Below are 20,875 nucleotides of genomic sequence, written 5' to 3'. Positions count from 1 at the left end.
TTCGTGAGGAGGCGCCCGGGTATCACCACTGTGCGGGCAGCCCCGAGGACACGGTGGACCACACAGTCCAGGAGTGCCCTGCGTGGGAAGGGCAAGGCCGGGTACTCGTCGAGGCTTTAGGCGGCGGCGACTTCTCGCGTCCGGCCCTGGTTCAGGCCATGGTCCGGAGCGAGAGGGAATGGGATGCCTTCGCCTCCTTCTGCGAAGCAGTCATGCTCGAGAAGGAGGCGGCGGAACGTCAGAGAGTTCGCACCTCTCATCCCGGCCGCCACGCTGGACCAGGTAGACACCACGGGCGCCGGGTGTCGCGAGATGACTCCCGGCCACCATAGGCATGGGTCTGTGAGTTCGGGTGGCTCAGCATCCCTCAGTCTGCTTAGACGACAGACCCGTGTCGACGGCGCGCGTTGTTCCACGCGCTCTTCAAAGAGATGTCAGCAACCCCAGCGGGGCCCAGTAGGGCCAAGGCCTGCCGGGGCTGCGGGTTGTTCGAAAGAGATACCGTGGCTCTGGCAAATAAAAGGCCCACGACGGAACACGACGGTTTTAGGTCAGTAAGAGTCTGACACTCCCTCATCGCTGCTAACCCACAGCGGGGGTCATTTGATGATTTTTGACGTCGTTTAAAAAAAATGCCTTTTATTCATAAAAAACCTTCGAAAACAAACAATCTTGACAATATTATACACTGAAGCGTACTTAAATTTCACCATGTTGTTCTTTTAAAGCACTCAAGATCAATTTCGACCTATAAAACTGATTTTTGCTCATTTTTAGAGACAAAAACACGCACTTGCAACGACTTGTTCTCACATACTAAAGTTGCGCGGGAGTTTTGACGTTTATTACAACCATTTCATTGGCTTAGTATCTACATGAACCATTTTATATCCAAGTAACTACAAGCACTAACTAGGTTTTTAAAATGGTTGATGTTAGATACTATGTTTCAATCTTGTAATTTTTGCATTTTGAAAACGTTTACTGTAGATACTAGGTTTCCGACTTTGTGTAACTTCGTTTTTGTAAAATTTTTGGGAGTTTTTGCTATCCTAGTATGTGGAGAATGGTCTATAAGGTCGAAAAATGTAAAAACACGCTTTTTTAAAAATTTGTCAGATACTAGGTTTTGAAATTGCACAGCCGAGTGGCAACGTCAAGTCGCCACTAGATGGCCCAGGCGGTAACATAGTCTAAGTTTTGTGTTTAAATTATTTATTTTATGCTTTGATTATATAAAAGATTTTTGTATATTTTGAATATGCGTAATGTAGTATTTTTACACGTGGACCATATTTTCTTTAAATTAAGTAATACAATAATAACATGAATAACAAATTTATTAAAAAACTACAAATTAGGTACAGAAAAATACTTTCTTCGGTTTCGACTGTTACGAAACGCCTTGTTATTAAACTTTAATGTGTAATATATCCGCATCCTAATAAATAACTTTTGCAAATACAATGTATATGGACGATATTAAGTTATATGCATGCAGCTAACACAAACGACTTATTCAAATTAGCCGACATCACCCAACAATTTTCTAACGACATTTGCATGCAATTTGGTGTAGATAAGTGCAAAATCTTATCAATTGTTATATAATTTCGCAAAGCATGGGCAGGGTGGTGAAAACTATAAAACTTTTATTCGTTCATAAATAGACATGCCAATTTTGCAGTTTATGTGATCATTTTTAAATGCTTTTTGGAATATCTGCTCCATCCTCTTAATATTTATTTTCTACAAAATCATCGGGTGGAATCACCCAGGTTTCACCCGCGTCCCGTGAAAACCTCTGCACGAACCCGGATAAAAAGTCCTATAGCCTTCCTCGATAAATGGGCTATCTAACACTGACAGAATGTTTCAAATCGACTTGTAGTTCCTGAGATTATAAACAAACAAACTCTTCAGCTTTATAATTTTAGTATAATCATAAGTATTTTCTTTTATAGCTTTTTCATTGTTAGGTATTGATATTTTATTACATGGTTGTGCACTTGAACCGTAGAAAATATCGTCAAATTAAACGCATTTTTTTTAATATCATGCAAAATTAAAACGCACTTGATCATATTAGCATAACGCGTTCTGACCATTCGCATGTAAGTTTTGTGAATTCATTAAAAGTTTGATGTTGCTACACACTAATTGAATGAATGGTATTTTACGGTTTATACCACGCTGAGCGGCAACGGCGCGTGGCGCCCGCCCGCACTGTGCGAGCTGGCAACATGGCGCCTCGTATCCGTCAGAGCGGCAACGCGCGCTGCGGAACGGCAACGTCTCGCACTGATTCAGCAGTTAACATTCAGCGTAGAGATAGCATCGATTTATATAGAGAACTTGTTTTAATTTCAAGGGAATTGAAGGTTATATCTATTGATAGTTGAGTAATCGCTCAACTCATTTATTGATAGTGCAATGTAAATATACCGGCATGCGAGTGTTCATTTCTGTTGTTAGGGGTTATAAAACTCGATGCATCCCGACTATTTAGCAGGCTGTAAGTATAGACAAGTCTAAAACCTATGTATAAACTATAAATATGAAAACAGCACAATCTCAGCACCTAATTTCAGTGTTTTCTTAATTAAGCATATTATTTTTTACGTATGCACAGGTAGGTACCAGGTATGCAGGCACTTAACTGTAGCCAGATTTTAACAATTTGACAAAGTTTTGTCCAAAATCAATCTTCCTACATTCCAAAATTGCTACATTTCTTGAGCATTGTAGGAAATTGATTGAAAAAATAATGGTAGAGGTACAAATAGGTCTGATTATCAACGTATAGGATAGATAAACCGCATAAATAGTAGGTATTTATAAAATCAACGCCTACACTTCCACAAAACAAGTTTTAAAAAGTTCCGTGATTACTTTTTTTCGCCCACAAGGCACTTAGTCTGCTAATGGGTAAGATGTGAAATGGAAAAGCGAACCAAAATAGGCTAAACAGCCAAGCCCGTTTATGCATTGCTGTTTTTCTTGACTCAGACTTGGCGTACACACTAAAATGCGCCATATTGAAAAGGATTTTCTATTGCCACTGAAATTGCCTTTGTAGGAGAAAACACAATTTTGTTCTTACTTTTCAATGTCTTTCCCTCACAAATGTAATATCACCTCTGAGCAAAAAATTTGGGTAGGTTCTAGAAAGTCAGTAGATATTTTCGTCCATGCATTAATCCAAATATAGCTAAAAGCTATCTCTATTCTATCTGTTACGATAAAGAGCGAGTTCGTCTTGTAGTCGTAGGCACAAGTCTTATAATCAAGGTCAATGTCATTTGCCGAGTAAACAAGTCCGCCGCAAGATAAGCTAACATTTTTGGGCGCAGCAAAACTCATAAAATTGATTAATGACGTCTTCTACTTAGATAGTAGGTATTTCGCAAAAAAATATATAATTTAAGCTGTTTAAAAACGTTAAAAATATGCGTAATTAACTCAGAACTTAACAAAAATAGAATAGAAATATGTACCTAGTTAGAGAACAGAAACCGTTAGTTTAATTAATTTTAATTCTCAGAAAAGCTTTTACTTAGAGATTATTGAAGCTTCACAAGTCCTCGAATGCTTTTTAAAAGCCTGCGGACTTGCGTTATCCAATTACTGCACGTTCACGAATCCAATTAAGAGCTGGCTGGCAGCTAAAGCGTGGCAGTGATGAGCAGACTGGTGGCCGACCGCGTTGACCTGTGCCAATGCCGATATAGACATACACACACATACATGTATGAGCAATATTGGAAAGTCCTAGATCTATAGATATTCTCGGTGACTCCGTGCAAGTAATTTCTCAAATTTAGATCGGTAAGTTCGAGCTTTCAATTGAGGTAAGCCTTTCCATCCAGAGGAAAACAGACTGACTGCAGCCCGAAAGTCAATCAAGGAAGCTCGCAAAAAGTTAGGATAGTTTTATCTTTTAAACATAATTCTATTGGTAAAATAATAATAATGAAGAACCTTTCTGGGTAAATGGGAGTTTAATATCTAAGTCCAATTAACTTATAACTCCGTCATGAACAAAATTGCAATGAATCAAGAATTCTAAATATAGTTTTATGAACGTTTCATGGCGAGTGGCTGTCCTACGCTTGCATATGCGAGGGAGCATAAAGATGCAGATCTGGGAGGCCCGACAATGCACCGGATGTGCATTGTGGCCGCAACTGATGCTAACACAAAAACACTGCACATGCACATGTACATTCTAACTAATATTGTGTATGTCTGCGAATTGAAGGCGAACCTCATTGATTGTAGCCGAAACATAAGACTCAAAAGCTTTGCAAAGAATTAACACTGGAAAGTCATCCTCAGTGTAGATTCTAAAACTGAATTTAAATGTAGATTATTTATTTACAGGTCTACCACCTAACAGCCAGCCATCAAAACAAATTGGTAAACGTGTACCAAATCAAGCTAAACATCAAACAGAAGAATTTCAGACATCCCCAAGTTGTTAAACTCTACGGTTCTAAGAACTGATTTATCCTGTTGTTCAGTTGTATGGTGTACAGTACACAACTACACATTTGCTTTGTAAATGTATTTCCCGGGATTACAATACGAGTTATGCATGGAGAAGAGAAACGACTGGGCGGCTTACTTGTTACAGACCATTTATACATAGATTTAGCTATACCCACTGCTTTTTTAAATATCAAAAGTTAAAGCTTAGTACCTCTTCTTTTTCTTAATATTTTAAAGAAGTTAAAATAAGTAATGAACTGTTTGGCGAGTAGTTTTTCTCAGCACAAGTTTACCTAATGACTCTGCCACGGCTTTTTTGCCTGAAGCAATTTATTTAGTTCCACGATGTAATTTACTATGTGATTTTGCGCAGACATTAATTTAAGATTATATCTCCCCGTTTTATGCTTTAGCCGACGATGCTAAAATACATCAGAGTTCGAGAACTAGGCAATAAAAGTAAGTACTAATAGATAAGCTCTCACATATGTTCGTAAACTCTCCAAGCAAAGACACAGATTCAAAAACTCCACGAAAATTATTGTGTTTGCTAGGTATCCAGAACGTTAACAATAAAATTAAAATTGCCTTTTATGTTGAGAAAAAGAGTCCGCAGAATTAAAACGTCCAGATTAAACTGATGCGACAGAAAGGATTAATAATGCAACCAGTCGCAAGACTGCGCGCTTTCTATGGCAACGGACAAAACTGTGCGGTTTGCAAAAATACAAAACTAAAACCGGCCAAGTGCGAGTCGGACTCGTGCACGAAGGGTTCCGTAAATTACAGTTAAATCAACCTATCTCAAAAACTATAAGAGATACTTTGATCAAACCAAAAATCGTTGAAAGAGTTAATTAGCATGCATCACCTCTATTTTTTTTAGAATTTTATACCCCGTAGTTATAAAATATACTTTTACGACTTTGAGAGCTGATATCTCAAAACCGTTCACTTTAAGAAAAATGTTTTTTAGAAAACTTTATATCATTTTAAAAGACCTTTCCATTGATACCCCACACGGGTATGTACATCGAAAAAAAAAATTTCATCCCTCAGTTACATGTATGGGGGGCCCCACCCCCAATTCTTTTTTTAGGGTTCCGTAGCCAAAATGGCAAAAACGGAACCCTTATAGTTTCGTCATGTCCGTCTGTCCGTCTGTCCGTCTGTCCGTCTGTCACAGCCGATTTACTCGGAAACTATAAGTACTACAGTGATGAAATTTGATGGGAATATGTGTTGTATGAACCGCTACAAAAATATGACACTAAATAGTAAAAGAATTGGGGTGGGGCCCCATACATGTAACTGAGGGATGAAATTTTTTTCGATGTACATACCCGTGTGGGTATCAATGGAAAGGTCTTTAAAATGATATAAAGTTTTCTAAAAACATTTTTCTTAAAGTGAACGGTTTTGAGATATCAGCTCTCAAAGTCGTAAAAGTATGTCCCCCCTATTTTATAACTACGGGTATAAAATTCTAAAAAATAGAGGTGATGCATGCTAATTAACTCTTTCAACGATTTTTGGTTTGATCAAAGTATCTCTTATAGTTTTTGAGATAGGTTGATTTAACTGTAATTTACGGAACCCTTCGTGCACGAGTCCGACTCGCACTTGGCCGGTTTTTTTTTACTATTTAGTGTCATATTTTTGTAGCGGTTCATACAACACATATTCCCATCAAATTTCATCACTGTAGTACTTATAGTTTCCGAGTAAATCGGCTGTGACAGACGGACAGACGGACATGACGAAACTATAAGGGTTCCGTTTTTGCCATTTTGGCTACGGAACCCTAAAAAATAGCACACATTGATAATTTGAGAAGTCTTGAAGATTAATTTGAAATACATTCCCTGCATTTCTAATTCTGGTTTTCCTTTCCTGATTGATCAGTCTTAAAATGGCAACTTCAAATCAAAGCACATCAAGGCAGATACCTTTTCAGTGGTTCTATGTACCTATCTAGAGGTAGATATACACACTCAAGTCTCTGTCACAGAACATAGACTGCAAAGATCATGAAATTCATATCTCAGTGCGAATTAAATGAACTGTAAAAAAGTTTGTACGCCTTGCGACTAAGGGCGTGTTCACACAATCGATTTTATGATCTCTTTTTTATCATTTAATGCAGGCATAATAGTTGTTTCTCAAAAAAGGTTTAATGTCGTCCTTTTTTATATATAAGACACAAAACCAAGTAGAATAAGTAAATAGGTAGCTAATTAATTCCTGATTTAGTCAGGTACCTAAAGTTTGTCGAAAAAAATTGGACGATAAAAAATCCTTGAACTTGCATCCATAAAGGTACCACATACCATAAAGGTCTACTTGATAATTTGCTCAAAAACTGCACTGTGAACGTTTTACTTTGGCAGTTCTGTCGAACTTAAAATAGCATGATAGGTATTTTAGTCTTCTAAATTCTCTGCGCCAACAACGTAAACAACAGGAAAGTAAAGGTTACTTAAAGATATTTACATGCGTTGGTATTATTGGTAGTCGACATTGGTACTAAAAACTTGATATCAAAAATAGCAAGCAAAGCTATAGGTAAGTAATAAACTCCGACATTTTGGCGAGCGAAAAAAGTGCGCCTGTTGCCGCCTTGGAAGTGGGTCGAGGCGGCAACGTCGCATAGCGGTACCGGCGGCGGAGCGGCAACGTCGCGTGCTGCAGCCGCCACTTGTATCGTCGATAAATTCGGGCCGAGAATCAAGAGCTCGACACACTCTACCAAAAGGATTCATTCATTAACACATTTTCTGCACATTCTGACAGACAGAACAGTCACAGCTGATTAACTAATTGCTAATTTGATGTGAGAAGCTATTTAAAAATTTCGATTTAATTGGGTTACTGTTTTTTCTTTGCCAAAACCTAAACTAATTTCAATGTTAATCCAAAATAAAGCGCAACTGTAGTAAACATCAGCAACATATCAAATGGTCAGTTAAATGGTTGTAGGTCACATATACCGAATCTATGCATGAGCAATGTAGTTGAGTAGAATAGGTTACGACTATAAATTACTTCAGCTATTTACGTCGTCACAAATCATTGCAATGAACGCCTATTACTGCATGTGCAAGCAACAAAAACGATCAAATAAACATTCATACGGACCAAACATTACAATAATTGTCTAGTAACGTAGGATCTTTTGATATAACATGGTAACGTGCACTTAAAATGCAATTTGGAATTCAGCTGGCAGTCGATACAGGGTACTAGATGATGGTAATTCTTGGGCCTCGCAAGCATTGCACGGCTTGAGTCTATATCAGACGTTTTTTTTTCGTCCTATAAAAGCATTACGGCTTTGTCAGCCTTTGTATCCCATTTGCCCACAGAGAACTGGTTAAGGCTCCTATAAGAATAGTTGAGACGTAATTTTAATGAATAAATTAATAATAGAAGCTGATCAAGTTCTGAGCTGCTCTATTCAAATAATTAATGCCCTAGGATTAGAGAAACAAGAGCTTTAATAAGTTTCTTGAATGTGAGCAATTACAGTTGATGGTGCAGCCTCTAAGTGCTGTGAAACTAAGCTTTATACTAGGGTTAAAAGCCCTAATAAGTAATGAGAAAGACAAGTCGTGTTCTGAATCTCCAAATTCTAATTATAAGAAGGGCATTTGAGGGTGTTAAATGATGTTGAAACCAAAATAACCAACAGAAGAATTGTTAGTACAGAACGAATGAAAGAGATGTGCCAATTAGTGTTTATTTCTTGAATAATGGACACTTGACAATCACGTAAGCATTCTATTTCTGCCTCATGTTTTAAAAACACTTAGGAAAATGTAGAATGGATACAAAACAAGGAATGTCTGCAGCCCGTCCGTTTGCAACACGAAACTTGCAAGAGTCGAGCGAATCGATACCTACTTGTTTGTAGGTGAGATGAAAAGTTCCGGTTCAACGGATCGACAAACTGAACAGACAACACTACTGAATTTTTAAAACCCTACTTAACTTCGGATATAAAATGTTTTACCAACTAAAATTGTTAAAATTAATCCAACGCAATTGTCCTCGGGCTTGGTGACTAAGAATTATAAGAATTGGCATAAGAACCAGTGGGTAGCGATGATAAAGTGCCATATAATGCGTACCTGTACTAAAATAAATAAATTTTAAGCTTAGCTCTGGCGATAAAACTTGAAAACAATCAATCATCATCAACGACATCCACTCCAAATTCAGACGCTAATTATGCCAAAATAAACATTTACCAAGTTCCGGAATATACATATACCTACCTAAATCTTTTGTGTTAATTTTTAGCACGGAGCAGGTTTCGTGTGAAAACATGAAAAGTGCATCAGCTAAAAAAAAAGCTGAAAAGCGGTCCGTTCGTGTCCGCGCGTGCACGATTTGGCAACGTCGCACGATCCAGCCAAACGGGCTGGCTGCAAACACAAGACGCGTTGCCTTGCGGTCGCTCCGTGAGTCGTGCCGGCCCACAAGGGGTACCTACTACAAATGTTTTTATAAATACCTGCAACATGGGCTTATGAATACCTCACATACCAGATCTGAGGCAGGTGGGCTTGGTACAATATGAATGTGCAGCAAATTAAACTTCATTTTATTTGACGTTAATATAATTATGTATTTACCAGAGTAATGTGAAATGTACCTCATTTTAAAGTAAATAAATAGGTAGCGTCACTCTTCACTGTGTCTAAATTATTTTCAGCACTACAAAATGTATGGCTATCATACTCAAGGACATCCAAACTAGGGTTGCCAACATTTCATCAGCGAAATATAGTATTTTCCAAATTAAGGTATAAAAAATATAGTAAATCAAAAAAATATATAGTAAATTAGTGAAGAAAAAACAAAAAAAAAACTCTCAACAGTTAAAAATTACTGTAAAGGCGCGTAAATATTTTTTTAAATTAAGTATTTGTTTGTTAGATTTCGGTGTGAAAAATATAATATTTTTGCGTACTATATATTTTTTCAACAGTATATAGTACGCAGGCCTGAAATATAGTACAATACTATATATTATAGTACGGTTGGCAACCCTAATCCAAACCGCAACATTTGTGTTAAGTTTGTCGCATTCAGCTTCTAGGAACTAATTTTGAATGTAATGACCTTACTGTTTACTAGAACAACACATGCGAGAATTACAGGCATAATAGGTATGTAGAAAGAATCATAATAGGTAATTTATAAATAACTATACCTAAACGAAAATAACAAAGTTGTTATCGTGTTAAAATGAATCGATTCGACAAAGTTTACGACACAGCGACACGCCAGTCGCAGTGGGCGGGATTCTGTCAGCGGAGTCGCAACGCGACCAATCACGAGAGTCGAGCGTGCGCACAAACGCGCGATAATGCGTCAGTCGCATCGCACCCCGCTGTGGAGGTGGCGCGTTTTTTTCGTCGCAATCGTAACTACGCCTTTATATCGACGATTGAAGTGATTTGTCAAAATGTCAGTCTTTAATCCAGTTCAATTGATAGATGAAATAAAAAAGCGACCGGGTTTGTACAAAGCTGATCATCCTACAGACCGCGAGGAAAAATTGGCGTTATGGAAAGAAATAGGATCGGTCATTTACCAAGGTTGGGAAGATTTCAACAAGGCGACAGCTTATGACAGAGGTTAGTATAGGAAAATAAACGAACCTAGCCTCTGTTCTGTCAATTTCACTGAGCTGTCGTGCGTATTCTTGAACACGAAATAAATCGCAATTTATTTTTGTAGTAGGTCGGTATTCTTATTGGATTTTGTATACCTCTTGATATCATACACAACAAAGCATCTGATTAGTAAAGAAAAAACAAATGTAAGTAAAAATCCTTAGTTACGTGGAAAATCGGGCACGATTTTTCAAAATCGACATTATGCACTGTCGACTTTGACGTTTGGTACAGTCGAGTCGCTCAGTGTCTGGCATGCAGCGAGGAGGCGCGATTAATGATGAACGCGTTCCGTTATCCGTTTCCCGCCCTTTTGCCCTCGTTACATAGTTTTTACGATTTAATAACAAACCATAATAAGGAAATGTTATAACATAACACAGAATAATAGCTATTCGTATTTTGTATTACTGAATTGCGCTACGGAATAAAATTGCGCCATTTAATTAACGTTTTATCGCTATAATAACAATTTAATAGCATTCTGACCATGATGACATTGAACTTTGCTCAAATTAGGATTTCATTTAGGCATACATTTAATTATCATCAATCAATATGAGTTTTAACTGGCAGTATAAAGAAATAGTTTAACAGTTTGGTAGGTAGCATATTTTCCAGGTATTTGACCGCATTAAAATAGTCTGGCGTACATTATGATAATGGCTGGTACAACAAACATGTGATTTGCATACCGTGACGCGTGTGCGAAACGGCCAAAGTTCGTTAAATATGAACGCAGTATGTTACGCGGTTTATTTATGAATCACAATGTTCATTACTGCCAGATGATGGCGGAAATATCTAGTTATAGCCGGTCTGAGAGTTAATGATGCATTGAGATTTTTTTTCGTTTTCTTTAATCCAAAAAAAAGCATTCCTAGTTTATGAAAAACGAAGATAAATAACGTCTTGGATGGAGTAACCAATTTTTTGTCTCAGCGCTGTTATAAATCTATAAAAGTGCATATTGCTCAGCTGACAACAATTTTAGAAAGTGTAGCACTTGTACTAAAAAAATATTACTATGGAGCGGAGCATTTTTGTGAAGGCAGAACTTTCTTGACGCATTTATTCAGTCGTGAAGTCGTGAGTCGACAAAAAGATCTACGACGTTCTAATCGCAATACACTAACTACTTATACACCTACAACCTATAACCTACAATAACTACTTTTAATGAAAGGTCCATCTTATACAAACCCTCTACAATTTGTATAGTTTATTATGCAATTCACAATACGTTAACCTCTATTGGTAAACATAGGTGCACGTAGTAAAATAAGTAAACGTATGACTGACAGCTAATACCTATGATTTTCTTAAATAAAGTTCTACAGTTGCAAAGGAAATGGCGGTCGTTGCGGGACGCTTACAACCGAGAGCTGCGCGCGCGCCGCTCGGGCATCAGGATCAACAGACGAGTGTATCGCTACTTCAAGAGGATGAGCTTCCTCGGAGGCTTCGAGGGCAGTTTGAGTGCAGACGAGTATGTTTTACTCTTGTAAATAAAAAATACTTCTATTACATAAAGAGGTGCACTTTGCACCCCAAACTTATTTCATCAGGGGCACAAGTCTTGATTATCCACATTGAAATTTCAGATATAATTTTCCTTGAACCACTTCTTTTATGTAGCACAACTCTACCGTTTCTGGGCGTTTAGCATTTCACAGCAGGTCCTTATTATGAGAAACCACGGTTCCATTTTAATAATCTCTCTTCCACCAGGGAACTGGATGAAGATATAATGCTAGAGGCACAGATACCAGAAGAGGCATTGAATATTGAAACGGTTAAAGTTAAGAAGGTGAAACGTGAGAAAAAGAAGAGAAAACGGGAGTCCAGCGAGGGCAGTCACCAGCCAACTGAGGAGTTGGAGATGCCCATGTTTCCGATGGAAATAGCTGAGACGGAGACGGACAGTGATCGACTGTTCCTGTTGTCGTTTCTCCCTGAAATGAGGCAGCTGCCTATCAATATCAAGATGTGGGTGAGAGCTCAGATCGCTAACGTGATGCAAGAAGCTGTCTCTTGTCACTATAACAACACCACGCCAGGAACATCGAGTGACAAAAACTTTATAGATATCAAACGACCACGGCATGATAGTACAGAGTAGGATAAGGTTATAGAAGTTGCTAATTAATTCATTGGTGCTGTTAAAGATAGTTTTAGAGGGGATAAGTACCATATTGTTTTTGTTGTTGTTTAAGTTTCAATGATTGTAAGTATATTTTTGTTGGCATTGTTGGTTGCATAAAAACGTGTAATTATTCTTTGAAGCTAAAAAAAATAAGGAACTTTTTAATATTCACTTTGTAATCAGATTACTTTTCAAGCTGTGTAATAAGTAGTCTCTATAATATTAGTTTTTCTTGTTTCATAAAAGATCAGGCTGTCGACATATCTCTAGTAATAAAAATTATAGCGTATTGATACTTGAACATTTTATTAGGATCAAGGAATCGGGCAAATAAATAGAAGTGTATCAGCCAGCTTTAATTGGTGATTATATCATTGGCTGTTTTGATGTGACAACAATTACTATTTTGTCTAGAGACACCATTTGTTTTGGTTCCAAATAAAAGTATGGTATGACCATAACTTAGACAGTTTTAGTTATGTTTGCTTCTTACATTGGTTATTCCATAACAGCCTTGTGCAAAATAAAAGAAATGTATCTGAAATATGGACGGTTTCCAAGTCTATTGGCAAAAACAGACAGTTTACGAGTGTTATGTTTTGGTATTAGTTACTCTAATATAATTCTACCCTTTTTGGCAAAGTGTCAATTTTTTTATCTGTTGTTTATTTATTGTTAAGGTGAACCTTAACAACAAAACTATTTTTATTCTTAGTATATAGTTGCACAGTTCAGTTTTTGTTCATAAAAAATGACCATCTTAGGGTTATTTATAAGTTTATTTTTGTGAAAAGTTACCAACTTCAAAGTTAAGTGGTTTTTGTTTTCAAAACGGTAGCGAGTATCATTTGGTTAAGTTTTATAGAATTAGGTATCTACTATTAAAACTATAAATAAGTATAACATTATTTTTCTAGTCTAGTTAAAATTAAATATACAGTGAGAAAATAATAAATACTTAATATATTGTGTAAAAAAATATCAGTTTTTGTTTGTTAACTCTAATTAATACCCTACAGTTTTAGAATCTAACACTAAAAGAATTAGTTTTCTTTGGCTAGGCACAAACATTGGACCTATGATGACAAAAACTTGTTTATCGGTTTTCCTTAGTTCAATTAGTTATACTTATAAATAACACTATATGTGATTTCCTTATTTCCTGTTTACTGAATATATGTATGTTCCTACATATAATATAATAAATGTTATTTTATTTTTACACATGGTTGTATTATTTTACCTTAAAGTTATAGAAGAGGGCCGACCAGTTTATATACCTGGAACAAAAATAACACTCATTAGGATTGGTTTAGATGAGAAATATAAAAAATACATTACTAAACAGAAACAGCTACTATTGATTTTGCGCACTAGTGTTACCCAAAGTGCCTCTTCTGTATTTGTACTATTTATTCTGTGGTACCGAGAAAAAAACATATAAAAACTCGCTGAGTTTTTCTAGCATCCGGCCATATCTTTGGACAAAATGCAAAACTTGGCGCTATGGAGCACTTCGTGGGAAGTTGGCGCCCTAAATTGTGAAGTTGCGCGATTATTCCGAAGTTTCGTAATAATTCTCGCTTGTTCGCTTCACGTTATACGTTCGCGGGATATTCTCATTTCCCTTGCACTAGATCTGTGGTAGCGACTGTCACATCTTGTTTTTGCAATTTCTTGAAACTTAAATCTGGATGGGACCACTGTAGGTACATGCTACACATTTCATGCATGGTGGACTTAGCATATTACCTATGTAAAGTGTAGCTCTACATTAGAGAAATTGAAAACATACGGCATAATCTTTCGTTTTGTTATTTTTTTTTCTGAAATGAGCACCAAAGTCTATTTATTGATAAATTATTACCGACCTTACCACCTCAACTACCAGTCTAATGAGGCAACAGGAACTATGTGGTCCCACCAACCTAGTGCGTTCCTAGATACGGGGTTTTCCATTTATGTATGTATGATGATATGATGATATGATATGTTTGATCCGAGAAAAATCTTTGACCACCAAGATAGCTAGATAATAAATCTAAAGTTATGGAATGAACTGACCTATCACGGATGTAGGTTATTAATAGGAATCAACTGTACGTGACCCAGTACAACAGTGCTCACATAGATATTGTGGACTTCCGACCGTGTTTGCTTGTTTGTTTCAATACGTAATCATAAAGTACCTAAGATCATATCCACAATGTCGGTATTGACAAAGGAATAACTGTACATAATATTAGCAGCAATAATATGGTCACTCTCAATCATTAGCCGGACATACCAGGAATTTTAATTAAAGGGATAAAAATAAACCTTAGCAAACTAATTAATTCAATTCATTATGATAAAATTAACACGTAAGAAACTACGTCATTCATATTACTACTAGCTAGACAATACGGTAAACAAATAAATTACAATAAATTAAAACAAAAAAATACTAAAGGACGTTAGGCGAGCGGTCGATGCGACGTTGCCAGACCGCGCGCAAAACGCACACGCGAGACGTATAAGCGGGGCTGCGGCGGGCCGCTGCGACCCCGCTGCGTCACTCCGCGTCGAACGTCCGTACCGGCTGCCGTGTTTGTTTGTCGCAGTGAAATCGCGGCGTTTCCACTAGTGTAACATGAATTCCTACTGTCTGGACGTTGAGACGTTCATAGGTGAAGTGAAGAAATACCCGGAAATATGGGACATTAACAGTGACGACCACAGGTTCAAGAGCAAGAAGCAGCAAGCCTGGGCGCAGATCGCTAGGGTCTTCATAACTGACTTTGACGAAATTCCCGATATTGAAAAATATGATGTTTGTGAGTATGACCGACACATTCCACAATACATACCTACGCATGTATGGCATACAAATCTGATAGAATTCGTACTTATTTATCATCTCTTCAAGAAGTGTTACAAACAACAAGTATTTGATAAGATAGTGACGCATAATTCAGGTTTAGGTCTTAGTATCGGTCTAGATTTTAACTAGTAAACAAATAATGATGTAACACGTGGCCATTTTGAAAATGTAACGGACGAAACACTCCTACAATAAGTATGAACAAATTATATCAAACATCGGCAGTCCACAGCTACCTATACTTTCAACAATAAGCAGACACTAGAAAAGGTGTTAGGAATAGGCGGTCCCTCGTCTCAATGCTTTATTTACATAAACCAACGTGCGCGATTCAGCGTATACCTGCGAAATGCGTCACCTTGAAAGCCAGAGGTCGCGACTCGCGGTTGAGCAACCAGTCGACGGATCGATCGCGTTCCTTCGTGTTCGTTTCAAAGCGGTTCGCCTTTCGCGAGTCAACATCAACACATCCATTCATTTCGGGTTACTTCTCGTGTAACGACAAGGAAAATACTTAGAATATCTTCTTTTATGGACTTATTTGGCTGTTTGGTTACGGCACTATCGACTGTTTTTGCTATAACTAATGTGTGTGTTTTCATACGCGTTAGAATGAAAGCAGTTCAGGCAAGACTCAGGCTTTTGAATTTCGCAATTTATTCTTACACATTCTTTTCACATTTCATTCTTCGAACATCTACATAAATAAGGACCTAGTCATCGGACCTAGAATCGTGTCATCCACATTTTTTGAGTTATCCCAAGTTAGGTTAGGGGCTGACTGAACAAACTCAGTTTACTTGTCAATTGTCTCTGAACTGATGAGTTGAAGACAAATCAGTTACTGCATAGTCGGGTTGGACACTAAGTAATTCTTTTGAAGATTGTGTTTGTGGTCCAAAGCCAGCCAGAGATTTCAATACAGAAAGAGGAAAGTAACTCCATGATTATCATGGAGTAATAACAAACTTATAACAAATCCTACAATAACATTATATGGATAGATGTAAATATAATATATTATGGTACGATTCATAAAGCTTAGCCCGGTCTTTCTTGTACGCTTGAAAGGGGTAAACTCGGGCCGGCGATAACTGGGGGTTGAATAAAATGTGTGGAGCAATTTAGTTCAAGCGTTTCATCTCAATTCGTCCGCATAGCCAAATGGAAACCCCCTATTATGCAAATAATTCAAAATAAGCTGTATCATCAATTATTATCGTATATCCCGCGGGTTCGATAGACTTTTGTAATGCTTTGCCTCATAAAAGTTTCATGTTCGTTAAGTATACTAAGTGAAGTAGTCTTATTTAGACTAGCCGAGCCTTCTCGGTGAGTAAAAACTATGATGGTATAGAAATTACTTATCGTTTTTTGTTAATGCCATTTTATTTCATTTTATGGTTTAAGGCTTTCGTTGTCACTCTGTGTAGCATCTTCTACTTTACCTATCTTTATGCGAAGGTTCTTTTTTATTTTCCAATTATAGCTGGCGTGTCATCGTGAAACAAAAACAATTATTATATAAAAGCAAATATTCCATATTTCCAGATCGTAAACTGCACGGAAAATGGCGAAACATAAGAGACTCATTCGTGCGTCATCGTAAAAGAAAATATGGTAAAAAGGGCTATGTATACGCAAAACATTTGACTTTCCTAAGTAACTTGTACAATAATAAGACCAGTCAATCGGGAAGCGACGTGGAATGTGATAACCAGAGCGACGACGAAGACGCTAAGTTAAAAAGTGGAGGTGCTAAAACCAAAAGGTTCGATCTGTTATCTGACTCGACAATGTGGGCCAGCGACCCAGAAGATTCGCCCTCCACTATAGAGAATTTAAAAAGAAAAAGGACCAGCAAAGAGGAGACTGACATCGAATATGTAGATACCCCATTCCCAGACGCAAGCGTTAGTTTTAGTTCTCCGGTTGAAGACGAAGATAGATCGTTCTTCGAATCGTTGCTACCTGCAGTTAGGGAGTTTAATATGGACCAGAAACTAGAATTCCGAAGTGAAGTGTTGTGTTTAATTAAGGGTTTAAGGTCGTCTACAGGTAAAAGGAACTTTATCAAATTAGACCCTACTACAGGTGACTTCTCATAGTGATATTTGCTGATATTATCATTCCATTTTTTTACAGTTAATAAATGTTTAACATTTTCAATGTTTTGTATTATTTATTCCTATAGTCAGATCTTCAGCAGTCACTGCAGCAAAAGTTAAGCCTTAAAACCGTATTTAAATAAAGAACATAAAACTTGAAACTAACATAACCAACACCGTGATTGATTCAGCTCATCTACACACAAGGCTTGAACTAGAAATGCCAAAATAGACAGATATGTATGTTTATCTGGTTAAGTAGGTAGGTACAGTTCAATACGAGAGTATAAAGATGAATGAAACGAGAATATAAACATAAGAATTTATAAATAGAGCAGTGACGATACATAAACATTTGATGCGAGAGAAATAACGTTGCCTGTTAGTCGATCTTACGATAGAAGCGAAAGAGCTTAGAACATTAAAAAAACAAATACGAAAATACCCGAGACTAAGATAGATGTATTTTAAACACAAACTGTTCAGACGAGCAAAAAAGGCCGAGATGGAGGCTAGCTTACAAAGTATAGCTAATTTGACGTGGTAAACATCGGAAGGCACCAGGCTCTGCTCCGTAGGATCACAGCGACGAGCGCCGGTAACAGGCAACAAGTAATGATACACCAGTCAGTCTTGTTACAATAATCTGTCTAAATAGTAACAGCGAGCTGGCAACGTCGCGGGGAAAGTAGCGGGGCGGCAACGTGGCGCGATCGATAGAACGCGGGGGGCGGCGTGGTGCGGGGCGGCTGACCCTTCCGACAACCACATTATACCTACTGCGTATATCATTGCGCGTACCAAAGCACGTGTTGGTTGACATCGAACGTGTTACGTGCAAGCAACGGGTTATCACGGAGCCGGAATGCGACATCTCAAACTAATGGCTCCTATTTTTACTTGACACATAAATAAGACAAGTACGCATTTTCTGTTCATTAAGGTGGAATTTGTTAAGGCAAAGTAGGTTTCTGAATAAGCTTCGCTGTAAGCTCACCTGTATCTGTATCGTCAGTTGGTAACTAAGTACATGGTCCTAATTCGGCTTTGGTAGATCTCATTTGGGCACGCATTTAGAGCCATATTGGTTGAATCTGAATTTGGATTCAAATTGTACGAACAGATCTAAACAATCTCTCTTCTAGGTACACTACATTTCAAGCAGTTTGAAGTTGGAAGCCAATTCATTCGAATTTCTTAAAATTTGCATATTATCTTCTCCATAGCAAAAGACAAAATTAGTCATAAACAATGGAAATTACCTAAATTGTTCACAAAAACTTTGTACGATGTAGAGAGAAGAGTTATTGACAAAGTTGCAGAAACCACTTTCAAAGTTAAAGAACAAATAGACTTTCTTGTCAATAACGTGGAAGATTTAAACACAAATACAAAGGAATGTTTACTTTGGAACTTCAGCAATGACATCGCTAGAGAGGAATTTTAACTTCAAATACCTACTTCAATATCCCAGTCAATTTAGGTATTTTAGTATCAGAAGTTTCGACTTTCACTTGATTTTCTTTAAGTTTATGATCGGGGTTAGACTTCTGTTAGATGCGAAATAAGTCCATTTTATTTTCGATCTATTGTATTTCTAGGTAAGAAAGGATCCTAATGTGGAATTCTTCTTCCTTACCGTACAATACAATTTGTTGCTAAGTCGTGATTTGTACTGTTCATATCAAGACTTATTTTGAAAGGTGACGTAAGTCTATCCATTGTAAACCTGGTAAGCAATACTCCTTATAATAAAGTATAATTATTTCACTTCCTATTTAGAATCAATGACACGGTAAAAACCCAATTTATATTTGGAGAATCAACGGAACGGAAAATAATTATGAGATGCGACAAACTGAGGCCCCATTATGCCTTAATGAGCAAGAAATGAAAATATTAATTAATGGACCAAATGACAAAATACGTTAGAAGATAATTAGTAAAGCATTCGTGGATTATAATGTTGTTTACGCATTGGGGTAAGAGCAGTTCTTTGGGACAAACAGCTTGCAATGAACTCTCGCTAATTACCAATCAGGTTAAGAGCTGCTAATGAATTGCTTCACTAAGTGCTAATTTAATTAATCACAGCAATCGCCAATCAGTTTAGCTTTGAGAACAATGCTGTTGATAAGCAATGCTAGGAACCCGGTGTCGTAAGCGTTCGTGAGACATATTCGCGTAACAGTTTTGTTTTTTTAGAAAAAGGTTGTGAGTACTCGTGAGACACAAACATACATTACTCAGAGCCAAATGACGCGAAGGCCTTTACGAGACAGGCGGGACATTACGGCCTCGCCTCTATTGCAGTGGCAAAGAACCCTATGTAGTCCATGAGTCACATAAAACTTGATGTCAGTATCGCGTGAGAGTGCTCAATCAATAAGGTTGCTTATAATAAAGCCTTTCCCCGTGAAACAGTGCACCGCACAGCTGATTACACCGTGCGTGCTTAACGACATCACAAATTATACCACTGCACAGGTGTTTAAAACTTTTAAAATAATTCTAGAGTTTGTCAATGCAACTGGCTTGTTTGTAGTTTGCAGACATAATGTCGTTTAAAATAGCAGCTGGTATTTTACTGACGAAATTATGAGTGCTATTCAAAGTTAGAATGGAGCTACGCTAGCGGGCTGGTTCACGCAGCCGCAAGCGGTGCGAGCGAAGGCATAATAAAAGTGGGTGTGCCTGGTCTGGATCTCAGGCGAGGCAGAAAATCTATAATGTTTACAATGCGCTAGGCTAGGCGTCCGTCACCCTCCGCGAGGACACGACAGTACCTGCCACTTAGCGCTGTTTGCCCCACTACGCCAGGCGGTTCCCTGCAGCTGCGAAATAAGTCGGATGTTTATTACAAAAATATCTCTAGAATAAAGTGCAGGATGTAACCTTAATCGACTGTCATGTATGGTAGGTGCGTTAATAAAAAATTTTAATCATTCGAACCGGTCAATTTGAGTCAGCACAGATTCTGTTATTTCCTCTTATTTTGTTGGGTCAAGCAACGGTCAAGCCAGCTAAGGTCAATATTATGTCAATCCCGATTAGATACCAACCAAACACAAGCGAGTAAGCTGTAGTATTAATCAAAATTAAAAACAATACAAGCAATTGTGTCCACAGCGCCAGTGATGTAACCAAAAGTAATTATGTACTATCATAAGATCACCAATCAAGCGTTCAAATCATTCGTAATACACGTGATAATTTAGACTAGTCTCCAAACACCAGAAATCTGTATATTTTACGGTGTAGCGCTTAAAGCTGTTTTTTTGCCTTCTAAATCTTGTCTAGGCTTAAACATGAACAAGATAATAACCAGTTTTAAATCTATCTGCGTAAGCTACCGAATAGAATAGATTTGTGTATGTCTAAGCATGAGGTATGCAAGGTCACACAAAACGGCCGTATTTTTCTTTTAACAAAGACAGACTTTGACAAATTCTAAGAAAAAATTGGTAGGTATATGATGATGTAAGTGTGATGGGTTTGTAACAAAAGACTAGCGTAGTGGCGGTGGATGTGGATAATTATGGTTTTTAGCAGATAAATATCATAAAATTGCAAAGCGTAATTT

The 20,875-nt window shown here is 37.5% G+C and overlaps 2 protein-coding genes across 2 annotated transcripts; both read left to right on the top strand.

Moving 5' to 3' along the window:
• The first annotated feature begins 9,729 nt into the window (after positions 1 to 9,729).
• LOC110377020 (uncharacterized) lies at positions 9,730 to 12,467 on the top strand. Its single transcript, XM_021335693.3, has 3 exons — positions 9,730 to 10,136; positions 11,508 to 11,664; positions 11,907 to 12,467. The coding sequence occupies exons 1-3, from the start codon at positions 9,965 to 9,967 to the stop codon at positions 12,295 to 12,297; spliced, it is 720 nt and encodes a 239-aa protein (XP_021191368.1). The 5' UTR covers positions 9,730 to 9,964; the 3' UTR covers positions 12,298 to 12,467.
• Positions 12,468 to 14,835: 2,368 nt separating this feature from the next.
• Positions 14,836 to 17,353, top strand: LOC110377019 (uncharacterized). Its single transcript, XM_021335692.3, has 2 exons — positions 14,836 to 15,137; positions 16,736 to 17,353. The coding sequence occupies exons 1-2, from the start codon at positions 14,954 to 14,956 to the stop codon at positions 17,290 to 17,292; spliced, it is 741 nt and encodes a 246-aa protein (XP_021191367.1). The 5' UTR covers positions 14,836 to 14,953; the 3' UTR covers positions 17,293 to 17,353.
• The last annotated feature ends 3,522 nt before the right edge of the window (positions 17,354 to 20,875 follow it).

Source organism: Helicoverpa armigera, chromosome 22, assembly GCF_030705265.1.
Source record: "Helicoverpa armigera isolate CAAS_96S chromosome 22, ASM3070526v1, whole genome shotgun sequence".
Taxonomy (NCBI): Eukaryota; Metazoa; Arthropoda; class Insecta; order Lepidoptera; family Noctuidae; genus Helicoverpa; species Helicoverpa armigera.
This window is presented reverse-complemented; position numbering and strand designations above follow the sequence as displayed.

What these genes read in the sequence shown, in the direction of transcription:
- LOC110377020 (XM_021335693.3), top strand. Translation starts at nt 9,965, where the DNA reads ATGTCAGTCTTTAATCCAGTTCAATTGATAGATGAAATAAAAAAGCGA. An exon ending in GGCGACAGCTTATGACAGAG is followed by an intron (nt 10,137 to 11,507) that starts GTTAGTATAGGA and finishes TCTTAAATAAAG; the next exon opens with TTCTACAGTTGCAAAGGAAA. An exon ending in GGCAGTTTGAGTGCAGACGA is followed by an intron (nt 11,665 to 11,906) that starts GTATGTTTTACT and finishes CTCTTCCACCAG; the next exon opens with GGAACTGGATGAAGATATAA.
- LOC110377019 (XM_021335692.3), top strand. Translation starts at nt 14,954, where the DNA reads ATGAATTCCTACTGTCTGGACGTTGAGACGTTCATAGGTGAAGTGAAG. An exon ending in TATTGAAAAATATGATGTTT is followed by an intron (nt 15,138 to 16,735) that starts GTGAGTATGACC and finishes CCATATTTCCAG; the next exon opens with ATCGTAAACTGCACGGAAAA.